Raw genomic sequence first — 25,663 nt, forward strand, 5'->3', positions numbered from 1 at the left:
ACTAAACAATGCAGAAGCTGATAATAAAATTTGTATGAAATGTAACCTCCAAAGCAATCTGGAAATCCATTGGTAAAAAAAATAAAAATAAAAAAAAAATTCCTTCCTTCCTTTACATCTACAATGTAGATTGCAGAATCTTTCTTGAGAGATTACCTCCAAAGTAACTATAGCTCTCAAATGAATGTAGTGCAGTAAGAAGTACAGTATTTACCTACAAAATGTATTGAAGTATGTAAACTGGGTACTACATTACATTCTACTTTTTTATTTAAAAAAAAAATATTATTTAAAAAAATATAATGATAAAATGAATTAATTAATTAGTAGGGCTATGATTTTCAACTTAAATCAGCTTCATAAAATAAATTGAATAATATCTGTATCCTAAAAAATAAGGCAGATTTGATTTACATTATTATCATAATTGATTTATATATATTTTTATTATTCAAAACAATTAAATAAATTAAAACATCTCAAATTAATTAATTAGTATGCCTATTATTTTAATCGTAGATCAGCTTTGTAAAATAAATTTAAAAATATCTTTATCCTAAAAAAACAAGGTAGATTCAATTTGCATTATTATTATTATTATTATTATTATTATTATTATCATTATTATTATTATTATCATTGATTTGAATTATATATTTTATTATTATTTAAAAATCAAATAAATAAAACAAAAGATAAAATTGATTAATTAATTAGTAGGCCTGTTATTTCTAGTTTAAATCAGTTTCATGAAATAAATTAAATAATATATGTGTCCTAAAAAATAAGGCAGATTTGATTTACATTATTATTATCATTACTGATTTGCATTTTTTTTAATTATTTAAAAAAAAAAGATAAATTAAAAAAATATCAAATTAATTAATTGATTAGTAGGCCTATTATTTTAAGCTTAAATCAGCTTCATAAAATAAATTAAATAATATCTTTATCCAAAAAAATAAAGTAGATTTAATTTTTATTTTTATTATTATTTTTATTGATTTGCATTATATATATATGTACTCCAAATCAATAATTTTCTGTAATCTATTTTTTCAATTCTAAAACTTTCTACTGTTTAGGATACAGATTTTATATAATTTCATTTATGAAACTGCTTTAAGTTTAAAATAACAGGCATACTGCACTGTGAAATAAGGTTTTTAGAAGTCTAAATGTCTTAATAACTTCAAGTTAATCTGGTTTAGCCATGCCACAACAAACTACTCACACACTGATGCATCAGTGATCATAATCCCTTAATATAAATGCAGGACTTTCTTTTGTATATGCAGTATTTTACACTGTTATATTTCCTATTTCCACTTCACTAAATGAGTTCTTCATTATTTCCTACCACTGCTGTCACAGCTGACATAATGCAGGAGTGACAGAGGAGTCACTCCAAGTTGTTTTGGGTGTGTGTCTGCAGGTTGAAGCCTCCCTGCTCCAGTGTTGCACATCTCTACTGCAGACACACTCTTTGCGCCTGCGTCCACAGATGAGTGTTTCCTTCCCTTCATCAGACCCACGGGTTCGTGTCAGGTCACGTCTCGGGTGCTATAGTACCCGTGACTGCCGCGGCGAATGCGGCCCAAAAGGACCATTGTCATATTTTTCCCCTCCAAATCTCCGCAAGACCCCACAATCAAAACAAATCGACCACGCGTGCTTTTCCCGCAGCAATGACGTCACGTAGACCCTCCCCCTTCCCCGCAAGTAAACAGAAAACACGGAGGAAATCGTCCATGTCAGCCGCCATACGAGTGTCTAGTGTGTGGGAGAAGCTGTGAGAGGCGGCGGCGGCCGTTAACGCAGCGTTTCCCGTGTGTTTAACTCGAACTTGGGGGATTTGGGGCCAGCTGACTCGCGCTGGAGCGATGAAGGGAGAGGCGGAAGTGAAGTCACTTGACAGACCGTCCATGTTATTATTGTTATTTTGGTAGCCCTGTGATGAGACGGGCTGGGGAGCCGTTGGTCTCCGAAACAACGACCGTTAACGCTACCGCAGGCCGCCCCGGACCGACACCACCCTCATTACCACCACCACCACCACCGCCGCCGCCACCTCCTCCTCACTGACCCGGAGACAGGAGCCTCGCTGACGGCTGGGGGGGGAGGGTGTAGGACCCAGCTCCAGCTCGGCTCCTACACTCCGGCCGACCAAAAATAAAACGGCGACAAAAACAATAACCGTCAAACGGCTCGACTGGTGTGTGTGCGGCGTGTAGCAGGGACGTGCCGCAGCAGACATGAACGGTATCACCAAGGGCCGGTTCGAGGTATGACACAGGGAGTGGACCACTAACGGTTAAACTGTTTGTTTCTAGTAGACGTGGGAGTCGTGGGCTTGTGTAAGTGTGTGTGTCTGTGTGTGTATGTGCGTGTGTGTCGACCGTGCTCCTAATTTAACATGCAGTCGGGAGCCGAGGCGTTTTGTTGGTCAAGGGTAATCCGAAATCCTGTTATTGTCCTGCCGCACCAGTAGACAGCGACAACATGGAGCTGAGGACTGCGGGACAGGAGGGCTGTGGCTGAGGAGAGTCAATATATCAGGGCCGAGGCTGGCTGCCACTGTCGCCTGAGGTTACAGGCTTTCAGGAGGGGGCGACTGGGGCTGCGGATGGAGACTAGTGTTGTAAATAAAAAGCGGTGTAGCAGCATTCAATTAGTCATCACTTGGGTTTGGCTCATAACACTGTGACACCTCCTGTGATGTCTGTGAATGACAGGTGCCACAGGGGGGGTTTAGGGTGGCTCTCTGAGAGTCACGGGCTCACTACAGATCGTCCTTTTATATCAAGAGCCAGTGATGCTACAGTAGATAACATGAGTGCTCTGAATGATCATTTGTCCTCCCACAACCTTTCTATGATCATATGCAGGAGAGAGGAAAACACGCACCCTTTTGTGTCCGAGCTCAGTGCTCGTCTGCAGTGGTGGAAGAAGTATTCAGGTCTTTAGCAGTATACCTGAAGGTTAAAAACACTTATACAAGCATGGGTGGATTATAAGACAGTGGGCCCCTGGGCACAGATACACAAAAGCCCCCTTCTTTTCCTTCATAGAGTCAAGAAACACAGACTTTGAGCTGGTTTTGCCTCTTTTTTGTTGTTCTTTCGCATCTCTTTGTAGTCGTGCATCTTTCTGTGGTTTTGTGTCTTCTTGAGATCATTCTGTGTCTCATTGAGGTCATTTTGTGTCAATTTGGGCTTGTTTCCCCCCATTTTGTAGCTATTCGTTGTCTATTTGCAGTTCCTTTGCATATTTTTGTGGTTATTTTGAGTCTCCTCGTGGTTGGTGCTTACTGGTTTTAGTGACACTTTGGACCCCTGGGCTTGTGCGTGGTTGACCTGTCCTGCATTCAGCATTTTAACCATATTGTATACATTTTGTACATCAAAATTTGAGCAGGTTTTGCCTCTTCTTTTGTTGTTGTTTTACTCTTTGTCTGTATGGCTTTTTTTTTTAGAGGTCATTTTGTGTCTTGTTTTGTGTCACCTTGGGCTTGTTTTCCTTGTTTATGTAGTCACTTGGTGTCTTTTTGCAGTTTCTTTACATCTTTTTGTGGTCATTTTGAGTCTCCTCATGGTTGGTACTTGGTCATTTTAGTGACATTGCAGGAGAAGTCCAGGGGGGGCCCTGACACTTTGGGCCCCTGGGCTTGTGCCCAGATAACCTGTCCTTTCTTCATCATTTTACTCATGTTGTATACATTTCCTGCATCTTTGATTCTTTTGTGTTGTTGTTTTGCATCCCTTTGTTGTTTGTCTATGCATCTTTTGTAGTTTTGTGTCTTCTTGAGGTCATTTAGTGTCTTTTGGAGGTCATTTTGTGTCTCTCTGAGGTCATTAAGTGTCTTCTTGAGGTCATTTTGTGTCTCTTTGAGGTCATTTTGTTTTGTTTTCCCCCTTTTTGTAGCTATTTGGTGTCTTGTTGCAGTTTCTTTGCATATTTCTGTGGTCATTTTGAGTCTCCTCATGGTTGGTACTTGTTAATTTTAGTGACATATTGCAGGTGGAGGCTTCGTTGGGGGGGGGGACCTGGCCTGCATTCAGCATTTTACCCATGTTGTATGTATTTTGTGCATCAAAAGTAAACTCATAGTGCAGGCAGAATGATCCTCATCACCATTGTATCACTGGATGTTGATTATTCTGTATGTAGAGTTTTATGCTGTTGCAGGTTGAGGTATAAGAGAATGTTATTACTATACTGTTAGTTTAATCTTCAACAATACATCATATTTTGAAAGATGATGATCTGTTTTGCATTTGTAAAATGACAAGTAACTAGCTATAAAATGATTGTAGTGCAGTAAAAAGTGCAGTATTTTTCTCTAAAATGTAGTGGAGTTAAAGTATATAGTAGCAACTGACTGTGCTTACTTCCTGAGTAAACCTCCTTAGTTCTTTCCACCATTGCTCAACTGCATGCAGTTTTACAAATTGCTTTGAAGTGCAGCTTAGTCCACGTGCCTTCAATTAATGCGTATTACCAGTGGTAAAATAATGATCATGTTTCGCCATGTCAGCGTTTTCTTAATAATTTTGAACAAACCTAAAATTAGCTCCTGTTGAACTGGTTATAGGTCCCTATTAGCTGTGGGCATTTTGTATCTGGAATATTGTTCGTGCACTGCTGAGAAGCTTTATGGTTTGACTTGACGGGACTGTACTTGACTTTCTCCATCAGGTATTCAGCTGGCTGCTTGATCGTATGTGTCTACGTGTGAGTGAATGAGAACAGAAGGTGGTAGTGGCGCTGATGTGTGTTGCCATATCAGTGGATTTCTCAGCAGAGCTGTAAGCTTCTTAGACGCAGATGAAAACCAGTGTGTGGTGGGAAACAAGCTGGTGTGGTAATGTGTGTCAGAAGAGTAGGGGCTAATAGAGGAGGACTTGGGAGGGTTGACTAATAGCCTAACACCTGAGATGATGCTTTATAATGAACACCTGGCACAAGCCCACTTGCTGTTGTTGTACTGCAGGCCCAAAACTGAACACACTATATTGCCCGTATCTCATTTCCTCATAGTTTCTTTAATGTGGCAGCTTTAAACCTGAGACATGCAAGTTCTGAAGCCAGATTTTCATACCCACCCAGTTGTACACTGTCTAGGAATAGGAGTATGACTGCAGAGAGGAACTCCCTGCTTGGGAATGCTGCTCTGCTGGCACAGGGAACGAGGGCACCAGAATGCTGAGATGATAACTTTATTAAAGCATGCGCACTGGAGATGAACCTTGCTGTCATAATGTCATAACTATGGCTGAGATCACACACTAAATACTTTGTTGGTGCCACTCCACCTGGCAACTTTTCCATTGGAGTTTAGGTCACACAACACTGAGGCACTTTTTTACTTCCTGTCCATTGACAGGCAAACAGAAATTTATATGAAATATGCTGCACCTAACAATTACATAACAATTACATCATTGATTAATAGATTTTATTAGACTGATTAATGGTTTAGTCTAAAAATAATGATGAAAGTTTTGTATGGCCAGCAGTTTAAACCCTTATCAAGTTAGTAGGTAAGATTTGATTGATACCACTGTCATTATCGATTCTGCTTATTGGTCTGATTCTTTATCGATTCCCTTCTTGATTCCCGATCAGTTTTCTGTTTGGAAAAGAGTAGGCCTACACCAGTTGTCAGCATCAGTGCAACTGTTTTATTATCTCGGAGTCTGAGCACAGTTAAGCTGCGTAGCGTTATTGGCATTATAACGTTCCCTCGGTAATGATCTTGCTGCTGAGTTGGGAAGCAGTGGCTTCAAATACAGTTTCAAAAACATGCCATTCCTGGAATTTAACCTTGTGTTGCGTAGAAAGACATCTCAGCGTATTGTAGGTGTCTCCACCTCTACTTAAAATGATCATTTTACTGACTTTACAAGCAGCTGTTGTCATCGTTCTTCCTGAATAAAGCCACAATTTGACCGCTTACTCCTCTTCGCCATGATTCCTATTTGTTGCAAGTGTCAGAAACATGCATAGCTGCAGATACATTCTGTTTGTCACGTGCATGACACGCCCCTACAAACCGCGCCCACCACTAGTACAAGAGAAACCCACCCTTGTGACGGTTAGCTGAACTCTGCTACAATGCCAAACTGTAGTGAATAAATATGAGGCCATACATAGCAGTAATCCACTTTTAAATTCATTATACATAAAGACATTATTCGCTTTATATGTAACAAGATGTAACCCTTACCCTAACCTTACCTGCCTGTCTTTGAACCTTATACTTCATTGCTAGCTAATCGCTAACTTAGCATTTTTGTCTGGGCTTGTGGTTCAGGACCAAGGGGCAAAAGGGGCAGTTATACCTACTTGAAATTTCGAGCAGTGTAGAAGTACGAGTTTAATGTCACTATTTTGCAGTGTGCAAGAAGAACATGCCGGTATCAATAAAAGGAATTTTTAAGCTTGTAGGCAAACAACTCTGATGGATCAGACAATTTAGAACAGGTTCTCAACTGGAACCAGTTCCCAAGTCCCATCCCTCCAGTTTACATGATATTACAGCTGCAATGATTGGTCTAATAGACGACTATTCAAGGGACTGAAATTTAATTGACTTAGTTGTAATCGGTTTATTGTCAAAGTCAGTTTTCAAGAAAAAATGTACTATTCTTTGTGGTTCCAGCTTCACAAATTCACAAGGAATTTTCTGCTTATTGTCTTGTATCATAAACTGAATATTTTTGGTTTTGGACTGTTGGCTAATGAGCTCTAGGAAATTATGCTGTGCCATTTTCACTGATTTATGATGTTTTACAGACCAAACTATTAATCAAATAATTTAAAAAAAGCAGTTTCATTGACAATGAAAATAGTTGTTAGTAGCAGCCCTAAATGATATAAAAGAGAGAATAGCAGCAGGTTTAAACCAGCAAATATTTGTTAAAATGATTTCAATGATTGTTTCAGTGACAATCTGAAAAGTCTGAATGTGAATCTGAATTTTAAGTACTGTCAATCACTAGAAAAGTGTGGACAGTGCCAGACTATACATTATGTTTCAATTAGCACGTTTAAATCACATGTAAAGAATTTTTTGCCTGTGTTCTTTGCCTGTCAATGCCCACCAGTTGTAGGTTGTCTAGATTGTGTGTAACCATGTGTCTGTTGACAGAAAGGTCAAAGGTGAGTGATGTGTTACAGAGGTGGTTTGGAATTAAGTCTAAATTTAGTCCTAAATCCTAAGCCACCTCTGGCTTTAGAGAGACACTGAGTCAATATACAGCAGGCCTCGTCTCCTCCTACCATTCAGTACACACAGTATTGCACAATTAAGGTCAATTTACTCTCCGTTAACTCAATTGATATGGTTCCAAATATAACTGGAACTCCCATCGTGATGATGAAGATTTAATTCTAAAGCGTTTATTCAGAGATTGTGTTAAGCCGCCATTAAGTAGTTGGTGTCAGCCCTCATGGGTAGATTGTGAAGAAGAGTTCAATACAAGGCGATGTGGCAAACCAATGATGAGAAAGGTTTTACCTTTATCCTGGAGCTATTATTGGATATAGTTAATGAATAGGTTCAGATCAGGTTTAGAGCTCTTTGTGTGCTGCGTTGTTACCTGAGCATTGATGTTAAAATTCAAACCAGCTCAGTTAATCTTTTGCTGGACCTTGACTGGACCAACTCCCTGTCATTTGTCTTTTTAACCCCATTTCCTCTAAAATGGCCTTTACTTCCTCCCTCCCTATCTCTCCTCTCCTCTCACTCTGATTTTGATAACAAGTTTTGCACATATTTTCCTGTAGTTCCTGACTGTAGCACCATTTCTTTCTTTGCCTCTGTCTCTTACTTTCTCGTGTTCCCCCTGTCTTCCCTCTTTCTCCCATCTTCCCTCACCGTTATTGCCTTCTCTTTTGAGGAGCCTGCATCTGTCATGGAGCTCACTGAAGTCAAGACGTTTCCAGAATCAACCTTTGCTCCTCCTGTGCCTTTCCCCTCGCTCCCCTTTGTGTTTTTACATTTCAGTGTTTGTGTTTGTGTGTGAAGCAGCAGGGAGTCCCCCCCCCCCCAACCTCCTCATTAGATACGGTTTCTTAGACTTTGAGGATACAAGTGTATCACTCGCAGGATGCGTGTCTGCAGAGGCACAGCGAATGTGGGTGTTTGACGTAATTTAAATTCATGGCTGAATACGGCCCACCTGATCTAGAATGTTCTGCCTCTGTTCTTCACACAGAGAGGTCTGACTTGAATCACCTGCAAGTGTGTAAGTGTGTGTGAGTGTGTGTATGTGTGTGTGTGTCCCACTCAGCAGATGGCCAGACATCCAGCGAGTAGACTAATTGAGATAAGCATGCCAACAAGCTGACCAGGCTAACAGAATTATATGCTTGTAAGGAGGGGACGTGGAAAGCCAAACGTAGCTCTGACTTGTTTATTAGCATCTCTTAAGGACGTAATAGCTTTTTTTTTCTCACTAGTAACTGGAAACATGTAAGGTTCTAGTTTTATTAAAGGATAGGTTCACATTTTTTCAGAAGTTGTAAACCAACACACATTGAAAGTGCTCTTAGTTGACATGATCATTTCTCTTGTCCATACTGGCTGTGAAGAGATCCCTTTTGATTTAAGTGATGGGGGGACAAAATTCACAGTCCTGTTTCTGTGTAAAATTAGAAGTGTGAGCTATAAAATCAAATGGGCATCTCCCAAATTTTGTACCAAATTGTGTCCTTGTGTTTCCTTGCTGAACTGCAGGAAAGGGTTAGTAATAAAAAGAGGTGCTTTCATACAACAACTAGCTCTGGAGGATACGCATTTCATCTGACTGCTATTGGAACCTCTTTACTTTTGCTTCAGCTGAATTTTGGATACCTTTTTACACAGAATTAGCATGTGGATTTGCCCCCTTTACTTACACTGAAAGCATCAGCCTAGATTGTCTTGGTGTGAGTTGCAGAGTGTTGCAGAGTCTGCCTTCCCTTGAGTATGATAGATCTAGATGGCACTCAGCTTGTGGTGCTCAAAGCGGCAAAAAATACATTCAAGAAGGTGAACAGTAATGTCTCTTTCCAGAAATCATGACCTGGTTACTCAAGATAATCCACAGACCTTGTTGTGAGCCGTTTCATGTAGAAGCTATTTTCTTTCTACCAAACTACACCTGCCAACTGTATCAAGGATGTATCCACTCATGGACATGTACAGCACGACATTCATTGCGTCCTCCATGGCTGAGCTGTGACGTTAGCTAGTTCGATGGTGCTAGGTGAGCTAGCATTAGATAAATTATGTCTTTGGCATGGTGATACATTTGGCGCGTTTAGTAGGGTAGAAAGAAAATAGTTCCTACATGAAACTGCTCACAACAAGGTCTGCTTCAAGTACCACAAGCTGTATACCATCTCTTTCCAGTATATTGGAGAGAAGGCAAACATCTCTACGGCTGTTATCGCCAATACTCTGTAGCTCCCACCAAAACAATCTAAATTTATTAATAGCACTACAGGCAAGAGAGAAAATATGTATCTCTGACTTTGGGGTAAACTGTCCCTTCAAGGCCTACTTGAAAAACTGTGAACTTATTCTTTTAACAAATTCTGAGTTTGCCAAACAAAATAATATTGTATAAATGTCATGTATAGATCTGTATTTTATGTAGTGTTATATGATAATGTGCTTTCTATTGCCATGGTAACACCATGTGTCATCTCTCTGTGTCAATGCTATTGACCACCTCTAACACACAACACAAACACTCATTATTGTTGTTTATCTTTGTGTCTCCACAGGTGTTCTCAAACAGCGATGAAGCCCCCATTAACAAGAAGCTCCCCAAAGAGCTTCTTCTTAGGTAAGATTAATAATAAGGACACATGCACACACCAGCACACGCAGAAAATACAACACAACATACCCTGGGACAAGGGCTTAGGTCAGTGTTACTCATTAGCTGAAGCAGCCTTGAACAGTTGTGTGTAGGAGTGTGTGTATTTGTATGTGTGTTGCTCACTAGTCTGAAATGAGGTTCTGTTAACTATGTGGCCTACAGACCAATATTTTGTCCCACATCAGCCGCAGCACATGGCCTCTAAATCATACATCACACACACTGTCACACATGTGTTCGTCCTCCACACTGATTTATAGATGTGTGTGTGTATGTTTAAAAAAAGGAAGCACCTGCGTGTAACTCTGCAGACACATCATGTGTCGCCTGTTTATTTCTGCACTTGAGCACTGCATGTTTAGGTGGGTGTCTGTGTGTGAAACACTCCTGGGCCTATGCAAACTGTACGTCTGTGTATGTGTGCTATAAATAGCCCGTCTTAGCTGGTGGGGAATTCCGCAGTGCTGTGCTCTTCTGCTGCTCCAGCTGTGCTCCACAGAGACTACCAGTACACCTATTACCAACAGCTATACTTTCACTGGTGGGGCAGAAAAGACATGTACTCTCATGCACTCCCTCTACGACACATCACATGACCTACTGTCACATGTGTCATGTTCAGACACTTGCATCAGCTGTGAGGAAGACTCATTGTTCCTGCAGATAATCTTGTTTTTAAACCATGGAAAGTGGGTTGATTGGCGTCATTTGTTCTTGTATTTATAATTTTGTTACGCCCTGTCACCATGGTACACAGTGATGTTGTTCTACGTACATTTTTGTGTTATGAAAGTATACATCTGTGTGTAGACATTTTGAACACAAAAATCACATACAGGCGATTTATTCACACCATTTTTTACAATTAGACATTAATTAGTGTAAAGAGTAAAGCAGAGTTTCCCGTCCAGGGGATTGGGACCCCTACAAAGGGGTTTCCCAATAAATCCAAGGGGTTGTTAGATGATGAATGGGACAGGAAAGAGGAAAAGGAATGTTCTAGGTAGGTTATTCTCTTCATTTTTTCATTAGAAATACTGGACATTTTTACCTCCTCGGGCACCTATTGTGCTAATTTCTTAGGTACATACTTTGGGTTTCTACTAAAACATGTTTACATGCTTTAATAGTCAAAAAACACTTTATTTTCCCTGAACCGTCTGTGCTGAAACACTTGGTAATCACCTTCTGTCTGAGACGTTGTGTTTTTGCACCTGTCTCTTTAAGCCTCCTACCCAAAAAAGCCCACAGTGCTCTGATTGGTCACCGTCAATGGGTCTGCGCTGTCCAGGCCCCCAGTAAGTGCGCCAGGCTTTGAAGCCAGTTTTCGTAGTGGCTACGCTGTAATTACATCCGTCATGTGATGGTATGTGGCCCCCAAAAAATTTTGCCCTAGGCTTACATGGCAAAAGATACATCTGTAGATCAGTGAAAAAATTGTTTGATGTCATGCTACCGGAATTTGATCAATTCTGTCCAATAACATGGATGAGCAACGTGATTGAATCATTTTATCCCCATTCAGATTAGCTAAGTGCAAGACCAGAAGTAGCTGGCTTAGCCCGTTGAAGTCTCTAGTCTCTCTTGTGCATAAACAGTGCCGATCATATGGGCAATTTTATAAACAGTACTTGAATTTTTTGAATTCATGCTCCGCTGAACAACTTTCACAGGAATGAATGGGGTCCCGCCACCAGAGCTGTATCCAATTCTCTGTATATATCCATTTCACCTTTATTTCAGCCTGAGAATGACTACAACAGAGAACAGCAACACTTTCTACCATGAATAAGTACCAATAAAAGCCTCTAAATACAGCCTGTTAGGATCCAGCTGAATGTGATCCAACATAGGGGACTAATTAACAACATTGGCAACCAGAATCACATGTGGCCCTGACGTTAGCATGTAGCTGCATGTAGCAGTGTTTGTAATGTAAAAACCTGCAGTAGCGTGCCTGGAGAAAGTGAACATTGAAAGAAACAGAGTACTTAGAACAGTCTGAAGCCTGAGGTCTTTGCTCACAGGGATTACTTTACACATGTTTACCTTATTATTTGTAACTTTGGCCACATTTAATAAGAACATCTGACATTGTAACATTATATATTGGACAGAAAATATGAAAATGCATAATAGGTCCCCTTTAACACTTACTTAGAAGAAAAAGAGCTACAACTTACAACTATTTTTATCATCAATTAATCTGGCAGTAACCTTCTCAACTAATCAATTAATCATTTTGTCATTAAAATGACAGAAAGTAGTAAAAAATTGCCCACTGTAAATTCCTGTAGCCCAATGTAAGGTAAATGTAAAACCCAAAGATTTGTAGATATGTCAAAGAAAAAACCCACTGGAGTAGATCACCCATGTGGTATGTATTGGCATGTATGTTGCCACAGGAATATTTGCTAATGAGTCTGTTAATGTGTTTAATTAGCCTTCTCATTAGCATTAGTGTTTATGTTTAATGTATCACTGTGAGCAAGCCCAGTACCTGCCTTGTTTTCGCGTTCGTGTGCCTCTCGGGCGCTGCATCATGAACAGCTGTTATCTAGGCCAGTGCAGCATGGATATAAACTGTGAAAACTGTGCCGCGATATAGAAGAACCTTGTCTGACAGACGAGCCTCGGAGAGAGTTCAGAGTGGTTCAGGGTCTTCTTACCCAGAAGCACTGACTCAGCACCCTCCCCGCCACCACCCAAATTCATGTCTGACTGGAGTTACTATGGCAACCAATCCTAGACTCATGGTGACGGCTCGACTCTCTCTTATCTTGCTATGCTTGAAGGGCCAGGTGTACATTTTGTCAACAAATGGGACTATGCTCCATTAAAATCCCATTATGTGCCATGTCAAAAAAATAGGCAGGATTTAATGGAGCAATCAAAGGCTACTAACTTATTTTCTGTTCTGTCTTTGTTCAGGCAGCATCAGAGCTTTCTTGCTCATGTTGTTGTACCTCTGAATTTGGCTCTATTATATCACCTGTTATGAAAAAAGTCAGTGAGTCCATCTGTATTGAACAATTTGTCCTCATGTAAAACATCATGGGTTGTTCTCAACCAATTTGCTTTTACTGTCAAGTGCAAGTGTCAAATACATTAACAGGACTGAATGAAAGTAGCTAGCACTAGCTCCAACTGTCACTAAAAGTTGCCAGATGACATCATAGGCTCATTTGCATATTGGCGACATCCTTCCAAACAAATGACAGTATTAAAGCTTTGCTGAATTAGATTCAGCAGTAAAATTCTCTACATAATAATTGAACAACATGGGAGCGATGGTGCTTGTACTGTAGTGCACCACTTTTCTCTCACTTCCAGTATCAACATAACCATAGAAACTCACTACTAAGCTCACTGCCTGTCTCACACCTACTGCACGACACAGGAGAAGAGAGGCAGAGACCCCTGCACTGATGAAGGAAGAGCTGTGGACTGTGATTACTCTGAGCAGCATGCATTGGAATAAATTACAATATATTCCTCTCTCTTTCACTGATGGTCTGAATGAAAGGGCTGTCCCAAATATCAGTTTTTTGGTATTGAAGCTTCAGTGAGAATTATCTGTGGGTCGCAGTGACATTGGGCATATTAGCTAAACAGGAGAATACTTTGCAAGACAGCTGTTTGACAGTTTATGTACAGTGTGCAGGTGATTTGCCAGGCTTGTTTCCTTTGGCACTCAACTTTTTGGGGGTCATTTTGATTAAGTTTGAAACTTTACAAGATGCTTGACTTTTTCTACATCTTTCTAGTGTATCGTTATGCCTGTCACATGCTGTCAAATGTCTTAGACAAGTGACATTAGATGAGAGCGAGAGTTTGCATGTTCTCCCTGTGTCAGCGTGAGTTTTCTCTGGGTACTCCAGCTTCCTCCCACAGTCCAAAGACATGCAGATTAATTGGTGACTCTAAATTGCCCGTAGGTGTGAGTGTGAGTGTGAATGGTTATCTGTCTCCATTTGTCAGCCCTGTGATAGTCTGGCCACCTGTCCTTGTCTGGGAATAATAAATAACAATATAAACCTTTTTTTTTTTTTTTTTTTTTTTTTGAAAATAGAGTATTTGAATACTGATTTGGATGTTGATTGCCATGGCAACGATCAGCACGTTCAGCCCTACTGAATAAGTTGCTAAATTTGTCGCCAGTCGCTTTTTAGAAATAAAGTCTCTAGGGAGGTATGAAAAGTTGCTTAATCTAGTGTGGAAGTCGCCAAGTTGGCAACACTGACCTTAAAAAAATAAGCAAATGTTAATTCCTTTACTCAGATGACACAAAAAGTAGTGCTGTGATGATGGATGTTACAGGGTCTGTGACAAATACAAATGCAGAGCCCACTGTTATACTATGACAGTTTTCCTAAAATAAAATAAAAATAAAAAACTTTAAGTATATGGTCTCACTTACAATATTGCACTATATCACAATATATCGTATAGTAACTCTTGCATCATGATACATATCGTACTGCCATATTCTTGCAAATACACGGCTCCATCATCAAATCTGATTGACTGATCGCTTCCCTGTAGCCTAAGTATGATTAACAGAATCCCTCTGTGGTCGGTAAAAGGCCTCTCTCTCACACATAATGGAAAGTCAGATTGTGTTTGATTAAAACAGACAGTCAATCAATGATCAGCGTCACAGCCATTAACCAGTTATTAGAGGGGAGATCGATGAGCTCCTGCTTGATTGGCCAGCTTCTCTGGTGGCCTGCGATCACTCCAAGGACTGTGTGTGTGTGTGTGTGTGTGTGTGTGTGTGTGTGTGTGTGTGTCTTGCTTTGTCGATTGTGTGCATGTACTCCCTGATACAAGACTCCGTATAGATTAGGCGGACATGTCCCAACATGCCCTGGCCCAACGCACATCAAAACACAAGCCTTTGTCTGCATCTATATGAAAGAAACAATGGCCGGCTCCTGTTTCCTAGGGTTAAAAGGACATTCAGACCCCAGCTGCACTCAAAGCTCTGGCACCATGACAATTCTCTGAATACCTCACATTTTCTGTAGGTTGGCCCTTGAAGGCTCGTCTGTGAGCAGTAACTATAATGAATCGCCGGTAGCTCAGATGAGGTGTACATGTTTAGTTTCCTGCACATGTGTCTGTGTATATATATGTATGTTTGTCTGTCTGTCCCACGCTGTCTGTGGCCTTGCCTGTCTGAGTGCCAGAGATTACTCATTGGCAGATTAATGGATTGAGCTGACCCAGTAGCCTGCTGCATGCAGCCCTTTGTGGCTGACCGCCCCACAGCTCAAACACTGCCTGTCTGTGGGGCTCTCCTGCTACCAACCAAACACCACAGGGGGATTGTTCTGTTCTCTACAGACACACAAAACACATGAATAAAATCACACAAAAGGAAAACTATTCAAATATAAAGTCTAGCTAGAAACTGAGCTCTTTATCTGAGAGTGATCACTGACAAACTCTGTTTTTGTCTCTCTTTCTAGAATATTCTCCTATCTAGATGTGGTGACACTCTGTAGGTGTGCCCAAGTGTCCAAGGTAAGCGCTTCCCTCTCTTCACCTGCACACCACCCACTAACACACTCATTGTTTTAAAAGAATGGATGCAACCCTAAACTATGTTATGGTTAAATTTAAACCGGTTTACCATCATTGAATTCTCTAGACATGTCTATAATATAGTGCCATCTGCTGGTTATGTGGAAGTGCACCACTGTTTAGCCACAGTGCACTGCAGCTAAAAGCCGTTTATGAATGAGCTATCTGTGAATAAAAACAGGGGCTTGGCAAGTGGACTGTGAATACAGAGCTGTGGCAGTTGCTTCTCTTACAACAGCGCCAACGTATTTTGATTAGAAAAATGTTGTTTCTTTGTACCTGTGATGAAAGTGCAGGTTTTCAATCTTAGGGTTGCTTCACCTCTTGTCTGCACAGCTTCATGCAGGTGTCATTCTGATGATCGTTTAGCCGATAAATTGTTCGGTTATTTCGTCTATTAGATATCAGACAACAGGGAAACATGCTCATTATCAATTTCCTGGAGAAGTTTTCAGGTGTGTGGTTTTGTCTGACCAAAATCCAGATATTTTAAGTTTACAACTGCGATTACAAAAAAGTTGGGGCCACTGTGTTACATCCCCTTTTCTTTTAACAACACTCAGTAAGTGTTTGGGAACTGAGGACACTACTTGTTGAGGTTTGAGTGACATTTCTTTTCTCAAGATTCACAAGCAGGCCCCCCAAAATCTTCAATTTTAACTTAAAAAACTGTGCGAAAAATGGGGCAAAATCCCACCTGCACACTGTGACAGATTATTTCTTCAGACAGGAAGCGCCTTGAAGCTGGCATTGCAAGCAAAGGCTTCTCCAAGTGTAAGATAAATTTCAGCTAGCATGTCGAATGCTTTTTTGCTGTGTCATCATTTCACTTTATTGCACATAATTGTTATGGATTGAAATATTATGATTTCTCTATCAGTGTAGTTTTATTGAGTTAAGACCTGGTAATCTCTGGTCTAAATTTCATGCAAATAGCTGCATTTAAAATATGTTTAATGAAAGAAAACTTGACATGTTGAGCCCTTATTTACCCCACTATATGTCGAAAAAGATTGCGAATCATTGCATTTTGTTTTATGTGCGTTTTACACAATGTCCCAAACAGAGAAAAGAAGCAAATCCTCACATTAAAGAGGTTCTAGACGGAAGTAAGACGTGAAAACAGCAGCTCGAGCACCTGCTCCAAGAACAAAGAAACACAAAGAGGGCATAGTCAATGCATACACAGAACCAGACCAATAGAGGCTGAGCTGCTATGTTCATTCATTTCTTGTGCATTTTATGATAAGAGTCACCATTCACTGACCTACATGTCTGTCTCTGTCCACAACCTGTTTGTCTCTGTCTCAGGCGTGGAATGTCCTGGCCCTCGATGGCAGTAACTGGCAGAAGATTGACTTGTTCAACTTCCAGACAGACATAGAGGTGAGGGATGTGTTTGTGAGACAGAATAAGAGGAAGAGTGAAAGGGTAGAATGGACAGTATTTGTGTGTGTGTGTGTGTGTGCGTGTGTGCACGTGTGCACGTGTGTGCTTGTTGAGTAGCATTATCCAGCCCAAGGCTTATCGCTGGGTCGGTAGGCTTTGGTGCCGACTGTGACGTCACGGCTGATCCTCTGTCCTGTGGCCCAAGTCATATCACTCTCTCTCTCTCTTTGTGTCTCTCCATCTATCTGTCCATCTCTCTCAGGGGCGGGTGGTGGAGAACATTTCAAAGCGTTGCGGAGGCTTCCTGAGGCAGCTGAGCCTCAGGGGCTGCCTGAGTGTCGGAGATGCCTCCATGAAGTGAGATTGTCATTGTCTCTCTGGCATACACTGATATAATAAGAGTTCTACTGTTTTTAATTTGACCTCTTGTTAGTTTGATTACAGTTTGTTGTTTAAAGTGGTTAGGTTAAAAGTTTAAATGGCTCGGGCCTCCTCAGTCCCAGGGGACTCTATACAAGAAACTCTTTTTTTCTAATTGCATTTAATCTCACTTTACTGTGAAAACAAAAAAGACAAATGAAGAACAATGGGGGTATAATTTTTTTTTGTATATATAACAGTTGTACCTCTTGATCTGTTCATTTTCGTGGTTTTACCTGAAGATATTTATCACTTCTATAAGCAACTGATTTAAAGGGACAGTCCACCTCAAATTTAAAAAAACCCTATATGATTCCTCTTACCTCTGTTGCTATTTATCAGTCTAGACTGTTTTGGTGTGAGTTGCCGAGTGTTGCAGATATTCGCTGTAGAGACGTCTGCCTTCTCTCCAATATAATGGAACTAGATGGCACTCAGCTTGTGGTGCTCAAAGCACCAAAAACATACATTTGAAAACTCAACAATAATGTGTCTTCCCAAAAATCATGACCCAGTTACTCAAGATAATCTACAGACTTCGTTGTGAGCAGTTTCATGTAGGAACTATTTTCTTTCTACTGAACTACACCCACCAACTGAATCACCATGCAGAAGGAAGTGTGCATCTACTGCTAGCTCACATAGCACCACTGAGCTAGCTAATATTACAACTAAGCCGAGAAGGACGCCATTAATGTTTGCATCATGCTGTGTCACAAGCCTCTCGTCCATGAGAAGATGCACACTTCCTTCTGCGTGGTGATAAGGTTGGCGGATGTAGTTCGGTAGACAGGAAATCGTTCCTACATGAAACTGCTCAAAATAAGGTCTGTGGATTATTGTGAGTAACCATGTCATGATTTCAGGAAAGAGACATTGCTGTTGAATTTGTTAGTTGTACGTTTTCGGCGCTTTGAGCACCACAAGCTGAGTGCCATCTAGTTGCATTGTATCTGAGAGGGCCGACATCTCTACAGCAGATATCTCCATCACTCGACAATTCACACCAAAACAATCTAGACAAATATTACTAAGTGTATGAGGAAAAATATGTGTTTTTGATTTTTTCGTGCCTGTGTCTTTAAAGAAGTACAAGCTGATCCTGGGAGAATAAAATAAGAAACGTGTATTAGGTGTACAACAACCTCCCAGGGGCCTGTAGATGACTCTGTTAATTAGCTCCTGAGCATCTCCTGGCATCTGACTTCTTACTTATTCAATGAAGCGACTCTTGAGTAATTCCCCTTCGTCCCTGTCTACTGTTTCAACTGTTTCCCAGGACGTTTGCTCAGAACTGCAGAAACATCGAAGTGTTGAACCTGAACGGCTGCACCAAGATCACAGACAGCACCTGTCTCAGCCTCAGCAAGTTCTGTTCCAAACTCAAACAGCTAGATCTCACGTCCTGTGTGTCTATCAGCAACCACTCCCTTAAGGCCCTCAGGTAGTGTTTGCACACTTGGTATTGTTACCCAAACCCATATAACATGACCACCATTATTCTCTTTAAGAAAATGTTCTTAATTCCTCCTCAAGCCCATAATATAATGTAATATAATATAATATAATATAATATCAGACATATCTCCATTCAGTTCACATGTCCTCTGTGTTTTGTCTTATTCGTCTCTGTGCGGATGCTCAGCGATGGCTGCAGAATGCTGGAGATGTTGAATTTGTCATGGTGTGACCAGATCACACGTGATGGCATCGAGGCTCTGGCTAGAGGCTGTAATGGTTTACGAGCACTGTTCCTCAGAGGCTGCACACAGGTACAGTCATTTTTTTCTTTTAGCAGGCATTTTATGTCTTCTTTATCAATAGGGAGTGCTTTTATACCATGTTGAAATACATTTTTTGACATACAAATTTTCACCATAAAATATCAAGATTTCTTAAAAGGAGTAGATTAAGACACCTGACTTGGTTTTTATCTCTCCATGCATTAAGACGTTACTGTGTTACCTGCTGCCAGATGACACTGTTCACTACAGTTAACTGTAAACAGAGTCCTCTGGTGGTTAACGCTGTGCCTCAGCTGTGGGAAATTTTAAAACAAACCTACAGAATACTCAGAACAAATACTTATTTATCCCCACATTATCTAAGATAAAAACCAAAACCACAATATACCCTACACTTCTTTCCCATTGCTAAAAAAAGTCACGGAGCCCTTATTGAGGAGAAATGTGCCCTTTTCCTTACTTCCTGTTCCCAACAGTATATTTTCCAGCCGATGGAATTTTTAACTTAATCTTACTGGTTGGTTTTTTGTTGATGTAGTGGTTTGTGTCAGGCTGGCATTTTCTTTTTCTGCTGCCTCTGTAGAGCCAATATTTTCTTCAGGCTGTGTGCTCAGTTTTTTTTAAACCAAAGTCTGTTTTTCTTGCCTGGAGAAAAAAAAACATGAAACCCCCTTAAATAATCGTTTGGGGCTCAGAAAGGACAGTAGTCACATATTATTGATTTGGAAAAAGAGGAAAGGTTTCTCCCATCAAGACACAAAAACACAGACACATACATAAGTTACTGATTATTGATTTAGATTTTTTTTAACAGTACGATGCATTTTTTGTTTTATTTTAATACAGCTGGAAGATGGAGCATTGAAGCACCTTCAGAAACACTGCCCAGAACTCACCACCATCAATATGCAGTCTTGCACTGTAAGTTGTGGGATGGGGGGAGGGGAGGAGACTGATAATAATGCATGAGGGCTGCGTCTGTATGCCTCTGTGTTTTTGTAATTTGTCTTCCGCGTCTGTCGCCTCCAGCAGATAACGGATGAAGGCTTGGTCAGTCTGTGCCGAGGATGCCACAAGCTACAGATCCTTTGTGTGTCTGGCTGCAGTAACATCACTGATGCCTCCCTCACTGCAATGGGACTCAACTGTCCCCGACTCAAGTGAGCAAAACACACCTGTCCCACCATCCTTCACAAGGACATCAGCAGCTTCCTTCAGTATCCACAAAACATCCCTCTCAAGCAGTGTGACTACTGTCTTTTCCCCTATTGGACTGGAATCAACTTAGGTATTTGTGGTTCTGCGTGTAATTTTAGCAGCCTGAAAATGCCAGAATCCACAGTAAGTCTCTTTTTTTATCAGTGTTGTCCTCCCACATGCTTGAGAATGTGTAAATGTCTTGAGAGACAGGTGCATCAGAGCAGTCACATCAGGGTGAACAAAAAGAAAAGGTCCCACATGCTGTCTAAGGCTTGGAAATAAATTATTCTGTTGAACAGACAAGGTTACAGTCTGACAAGGATCTCAGGTCTGATTAAAACCCATACAATATGCTGGCTGATGATTTTGTGTTTGTCTGTGTGTTCTCAGGATCCTTGAAGCTGCACGATGCTCGCATGTTACTGATGCTGGGTTCACTGTTCTGGCCAGGGTGAGTTTCAGTTTGCTCTCTGTGTTTTCTCTTTTGTGAACTGTTTCTTGGGGTCATTTAGACCATTTCTGAGTTTAATTGAATTATCTCTGTTTGTTTCACAGAATTGTCACGAGCTTGAAAAAATGGACTTGGAAGAATGTATTTTGGTAAGACAGTTTGTGGTTTCCTATTTTATTCCCAACATCATGCTCATGGTATTTATCTGTGTGGAATCTGCTTTGATTTTTGGCTTTGATTGATTTGTGTGGGTAGAGATTAGATTGTTGGAAAAAGGCAGATGTGATTGTGTGCATGACAGAGTTATGTTTCCAGCCAGTGACTTCAGTATTTAAATAGATTTTGACAGAAAGCAGAGAGGAGGACAAAAATGGAGTGTCAAAGGCAAAATAAGTTTTAGCAGGATACAAAACTAGACACGAACCTGCAACACATGCTTTCCACAAACTGTGAATTACGTGACGTTGCGAACAAACTGTGTGGAGACATGTGAGAACGGTTCGTTAATGAAGCTTGTCCTCTCCTCAGGTAACAGATAACACCTTGGTTCAGCTGTCTATCCACTGCCCTCGCCTGCAAGCACTGGTAAACATTCACTCCTGCAGTTCTGATTTTGTGCCAGGTTCTGCCTTAGCCTGTGCGCATGCTTATGGAGCTTTAATCCAGCTATCTGTGTGTCTTCAACCCTGTTTGCTGTGTCCTGGACGGACAGTCCCTGTCCCACTGCGAGCTGATCACAGACGATGGCATCAGAGCTCTGAGCAGCAGCACCTGCGGCCAAGAGCGCCTCACCGTGGTGGAGCTGGACAACTGCCCCCTCATCACTGATGTGACCCTGGAACACCTGAAGAGCTGCCATCGTCTGGAGCGCATTGAGCTCTACGACTGTCAGCAAGTCACCAGGGCTGGCATCAAACGCATCCGGGTCAGTGAACATCATGGAGACATGTTTTTGGTGACATAGAATCTGCTCTTTTTGGAGATTTGATAAGTGATCTCTTAAAGTCACTTCTCTGCTCAGTTATCGGTCCTGTTTACACCTGGTATTTAGATGCATCTTAGGTGGTCGGATCACAAGTGGACAGCTCTAACACTTCTTCCAAATGGATACACTGCCAATGAGCAAACAAGCGAACGTCGTAACCAGCTCTGTTTGTCAGCAAACAGGCTAAGCGGCATGCCACTTGCTTGAGCTCATTCTGGCTCTTTTTTTTTTTTTTTTTTTTGTGAAGTTTTGTGCACCTCCAACCTATTTTCAGAGCAACAGCAAGCTGTTTCTTGGGCTCGATCGAGGCTTGATAGGCTCCCTGAATGGTATTATTGCTCGTACTATATCTGGACAAATATCCTTGTTCCATCCACCAGAGTTCGCTCACTTGCCATATTTTAGAAAGAGGAAGTCTGACTGTTTACACCTGGCATAAGAATGTGGTCCACATGTGTCTGGAGGGACCACTCCTCCGCTCTACATGCAAATAAGCACATACATCACTTCAGTTTGTAAAGACCAAATGCGTAATTTTTAACCAGCAGGAGGCAGATACGCACTTTCTGAATCCCATGTCTAGTCTGATGGAAAATAAAAGGACCAGAGGAAGACATTTGCAAAGACCTTAATGCGCAGGGCATATGGAAGAAGTTTTCCTTGTAGGCTTTCTCCCAGAAAGCTCACTAGACGGAAGTCTATTCATTCATTACCTAACCACCTTCCTAACCTTAACCAGGAAGGGCCTTTCTGGTAGAAAGCCTGTTAGGTACACTTTTCCCAACTGCACACACGGGTAACATCAAAACAACACAGACGGCATCCATTCCCTGGTGTGTTCCACATTGTTATGGCTTCTTCCTCTTGTTTCGCACTTTAAATCAAAGATGTTGGTGCACAAATTAGTACGCACTTACACCTATATAGAGTACGTCAGCTGAGTAGGTGACCATTCAAAGTGTCCAAGGACACAATAGCATACACACTACTGAAAGAATGTGGCTAAATGCGGCCCAGGCCACTTCCAAATGTGGTCTGAGAGAGCTCTTAAGACGAAATGAGGATGCATTGGGTGCATTCACACTTGCAGTTAGAGCGCTCCACTTTTGATCCGATCACCAAAGACATGTTAATACCAGGTGTGAACGGGGCCATTCTCTAAGTTATTTTATCTAAAAATCATACACTGTAGTTTATACTTGGATTAAAGGTATACTATGCTGGATTGTCTTGCATACTCACTTTCATTTAGCGTTTCTGTGCTGTGCCTTTTCCTAAAGCCCCATCTCACCTAAGCCCTGTGGTGATGCATGGCTAACATCCCCAACACAAAAAATAAGAACATACAGGCAGAGGGCAGAGTTTGTGCAGATAAAGACACCACCATGCACTTCTTTGAATAAATAGTTTAACATTTTTGGAAATACACTGATTTGCCTTCTCGCATAGAGTTAGATGAGAGGATCAATACTACTCTCATACAGTGTGACAGTGGTATTGATCTTATTTTACTCTCAACAAGTACACAAATAAGTGTATTTCCCCAAATGTCAAACCATTCCTTTAAGGAAAACGGTTGAGTGGACACAGAAGAGAGGCCTGCAGATGTGCTTTTTTCTGTCTTTGTAATAACACTCTTCCTTATTCCCACACAGGCCCACCTTCCAGAGATCAAGGTCCATGCTTACTTTGCTCCAGTGACACCCCCTCCCTCTGTACATGGAGGTGGCCAGCGTCTGTGCCGCTGCTGCATCATCCTCTGACAGTGGAGGGCCAGGGGGGGCCACCTCTGTCTACAGGTCCTGCTGCTCTGATATGGGCTGAAATGGGATAGGGGGGTGGGGGTGGGGGACTGAGGTAGGTGTAGGGGAGAGGAGGGGCTGGACCCACTCGCTGCTCCTGATCACTGATCAATACATAGACTGATCACCCCTGATCAGTTGAACCCGCCCCTCCTCTCTCCTCTTGCTCACCAATCAGGAGTGCAGCAGCCCCGGGGTTTGGGCGTGGAGGGGTGGGTGGAAAGAACACGGATGGATGGACTCTCTCTTTTTCTCTCTCTATCTCATTCTCACTGTAAAGACAACAACAGGTTCTCCACTCCATCCTTCTCCTCACACCCCTGACTCCCCACCTGTGGGCATAGAGGACTGCACCTGGACAGCTGGAGATGGGACTACAATGCATCATGTTCAAACTAAAAAAAAAAAAAAGAAGAAGACAATAATGTCATCTTGGGCGACAGTTTGCTCTCTGTGGAGTATCATCTCAACCAATCACACGACACCTCTATGTGACCATCCTGTGATTCATTCTGCTTTGACCAATAACCACGCAGCATGGAGGGGGAGGAGAGCTGGGTCGTAGGGAAATGCAGATCTTCTGGCTATAAACAGCGAAGCTTTGGCGCAGCCTGCTCAGCTCTCTAGTGTGGAAGAGTTGAGAAACAACAGGAAGGAGTACAGAAGGGGACATGTGACATATTTGTGCATCTGAGAAACTTTTGTTGAGATTTAGATTCTGTTTGTACAGAGAATGTTTTGCAATGGAAAAAAAAAGAGTTACACTTAACGGCAGTTCACTCAAAATTGGGGTAGGCCAACAAGAAAATTGTTTTATTTTATTTTTTTCAGTGCTTATTGTAATTGTCCATGCCTGTCTATCCAGAGAGGAAGATATGTTCGTCATTCTTTTTGAATAGTAAAAGAAGCAACTGTTGCTGTTTAACAAAAAAAGGACCTATGATTCAGACCCTCAATGTCTAAAAGCGTTATGTTGACTCTGTATGCTGCTGGGATGAGTGGCCTCTCCTGTGTACTACGTGGTTATGTTGGCTCGTTGGCCCTGATCCAATCCTGTCAGTAGCCCTGTGCACTAGCTCCTACTTGACCACTTAAGCATTTGTTTACATCCTGGATTAGATTAGCACCACAGAACTTGTTTACATCAGTAGGTTTCCAGTCTCCCTACTATTCAGAGTGAGTGTAGTAGCACTGAAAAACTGTGGTATACCCACTGTTTTTTAACTGGACTGTGAAGTCCATTGTTCAAATTTATTGCTGTGTGTATTTGGATATCAATCAGGGCTAACGGTGGTGCAACTTTGCTTCAAAATGAAATGGAAATTTGCTTAAAGATGAGATATTAATTAAGAGAATGTGAGCAAAGGCACTTCAACCTTCTGACAATCACGTGAATTTATGTATTTGAAAGTTAATTTAGTGTATTTTTGTGTAATTGGCAATTTATTGATGTACGATATAATGAATTATCTGTATTCAGTATACTCCACCTGTGTAATGCCCCAGGCGGCACATGATCGGTGACTTAGAGATAGCATTTGACACAGGTCTGGTGAGATTTGCCAATCTAATGTATTAAATTGATCAGCAACAAATTCCCACTCACCCAATCCTACAAAACATATGTGACAACAGGGATGTGATATGCAGTGACTGAGAACCAACAGTTTATTTCACTCTATACAAAACACTCCTTCTGATCAACAGGATTTCAACGTTATCTGTCTTGCCATGCGAGTAACACATGTATGGGGCATGAAATACCACTACTCAAAGCACTGAAAATACAACACAATATTGCGCTAAAGAAGAGACTGGCAAGTGCTGCGTAGTGCCAAGTGCTCAAAGACTGGGGAGATTGGCAGGACAATGGCTAGGACTGACACAAGGAGAGCAGACAGAAGGATGAAGAGAGACTCAGATGGATACATAGCTGACTTGACTGGCTGTGATACTAATGCCCTCTCTTTGACAGCTGTTTTAACAGTTTTATGTTTAAGAAAATAAAGAAATAAATGAAAAAAATAAACAAATGAATAAATAAAAGTGACTAATAGTAAATGTGCTTTGTCTCTCCAGAGTGAGATTTTGTCTGAAGAGTTCCTCATAAGTAAACTGCGGCAAACTGAACACAGGCAACACCGCAGCTTCACCGCTAGATGTCACCCACGAGCTGTGTAGACTGCAGACACACCCACATAGACAGT

General features: G+C 41.3%; 1 protein-coding gene across 2 annotated transcripts; it reads left to right on the forward strand.

The window, feature by feature from the left end:
• The first annotated feature begins 1,696 nt into the window (after window positions 1–1,696).
• fbxl2 (F-box and leucine-rich repeat protein 2) lies at window positions 1,697–25,521 on the forward strand. 2 transcript variants are annotated; one of them, XM_049602431.1, is made up of 14 exons: window positions 1,697–2,285; window positions 9,778–9,839; window positions 15,350–15,404; window positions 16,776–16,850; window positions 17,116–17,210; window positions 18,553–18,717; window positions 18,919–19,045; window positions 19,865–19,939; window positions 20,051–20,178; window positions 20,609–20,669; window positions 20,774–20,818; window positions 21,198–21,254; window positions 21,382–21,594; window positions 23,310–25,521. In XM_049602431.1, exons 1-14 carry the CDS (start codon window positions 2,256–2,258, stop codon window positions 23,415–23,417), a joined length of 1,296 nt encoding a protein of 431 aa, XP_049458388.1. In that variant the 5' UTR covers window positions 1,697–2,255; the 3' UTR covers window positions 23,418–25,521. The 2 variants fall into 2 exon arrangements, with proteins under 2 accessions (XP_049458388.1, XP_049458387.1); XM_049602430.1 differs by having other exon boundaries at window positions 1,698–2,285; window positions 20,048–20,178.
• The last annotated feature ends 142 nt before the right edge of the window (window positions 25,522–25,663 follow it).

This window comes from Epinephelus fuscoguttatus, linkage group LG17 (assembly GCF_011397635.1).
Source record: "Epinephelus fuscoguttatus linkage group LG17, E.fuscoguttatus.final_Chr_v1".
Classification (NCBI taxonomy): domain Eukaryota; kingdom Metazoa; phylum Chordata; class Actinopteri; order Perciformes; family Serranidae; genus Epinephelus; species Epinephelus fuscoguttatus.

Bases quoted from the DNA above. Each gene is read 5' to 3' on its own strand.
- fbxl2 (XM_049602430.1), top strand. From the start codon at position 2,256: ATGAACGGTATCACCAAGGGCCGGTTCGAG. The intron at 2,286-9,777 runs GTATGACACAGG...GTGTCTCCACAG, and splicing joins TCACCAAGGGCCGGTTCGAG to GTGTTCTCAAACAGCGATGA. The intron at 17,211-18,552 runs GTGAGATTGTCA...ACTGTTTCCCAG, and splicing joins GTCGGAGATGCCTCCATGAA to GACGTTTGCTCAGAACTGCA.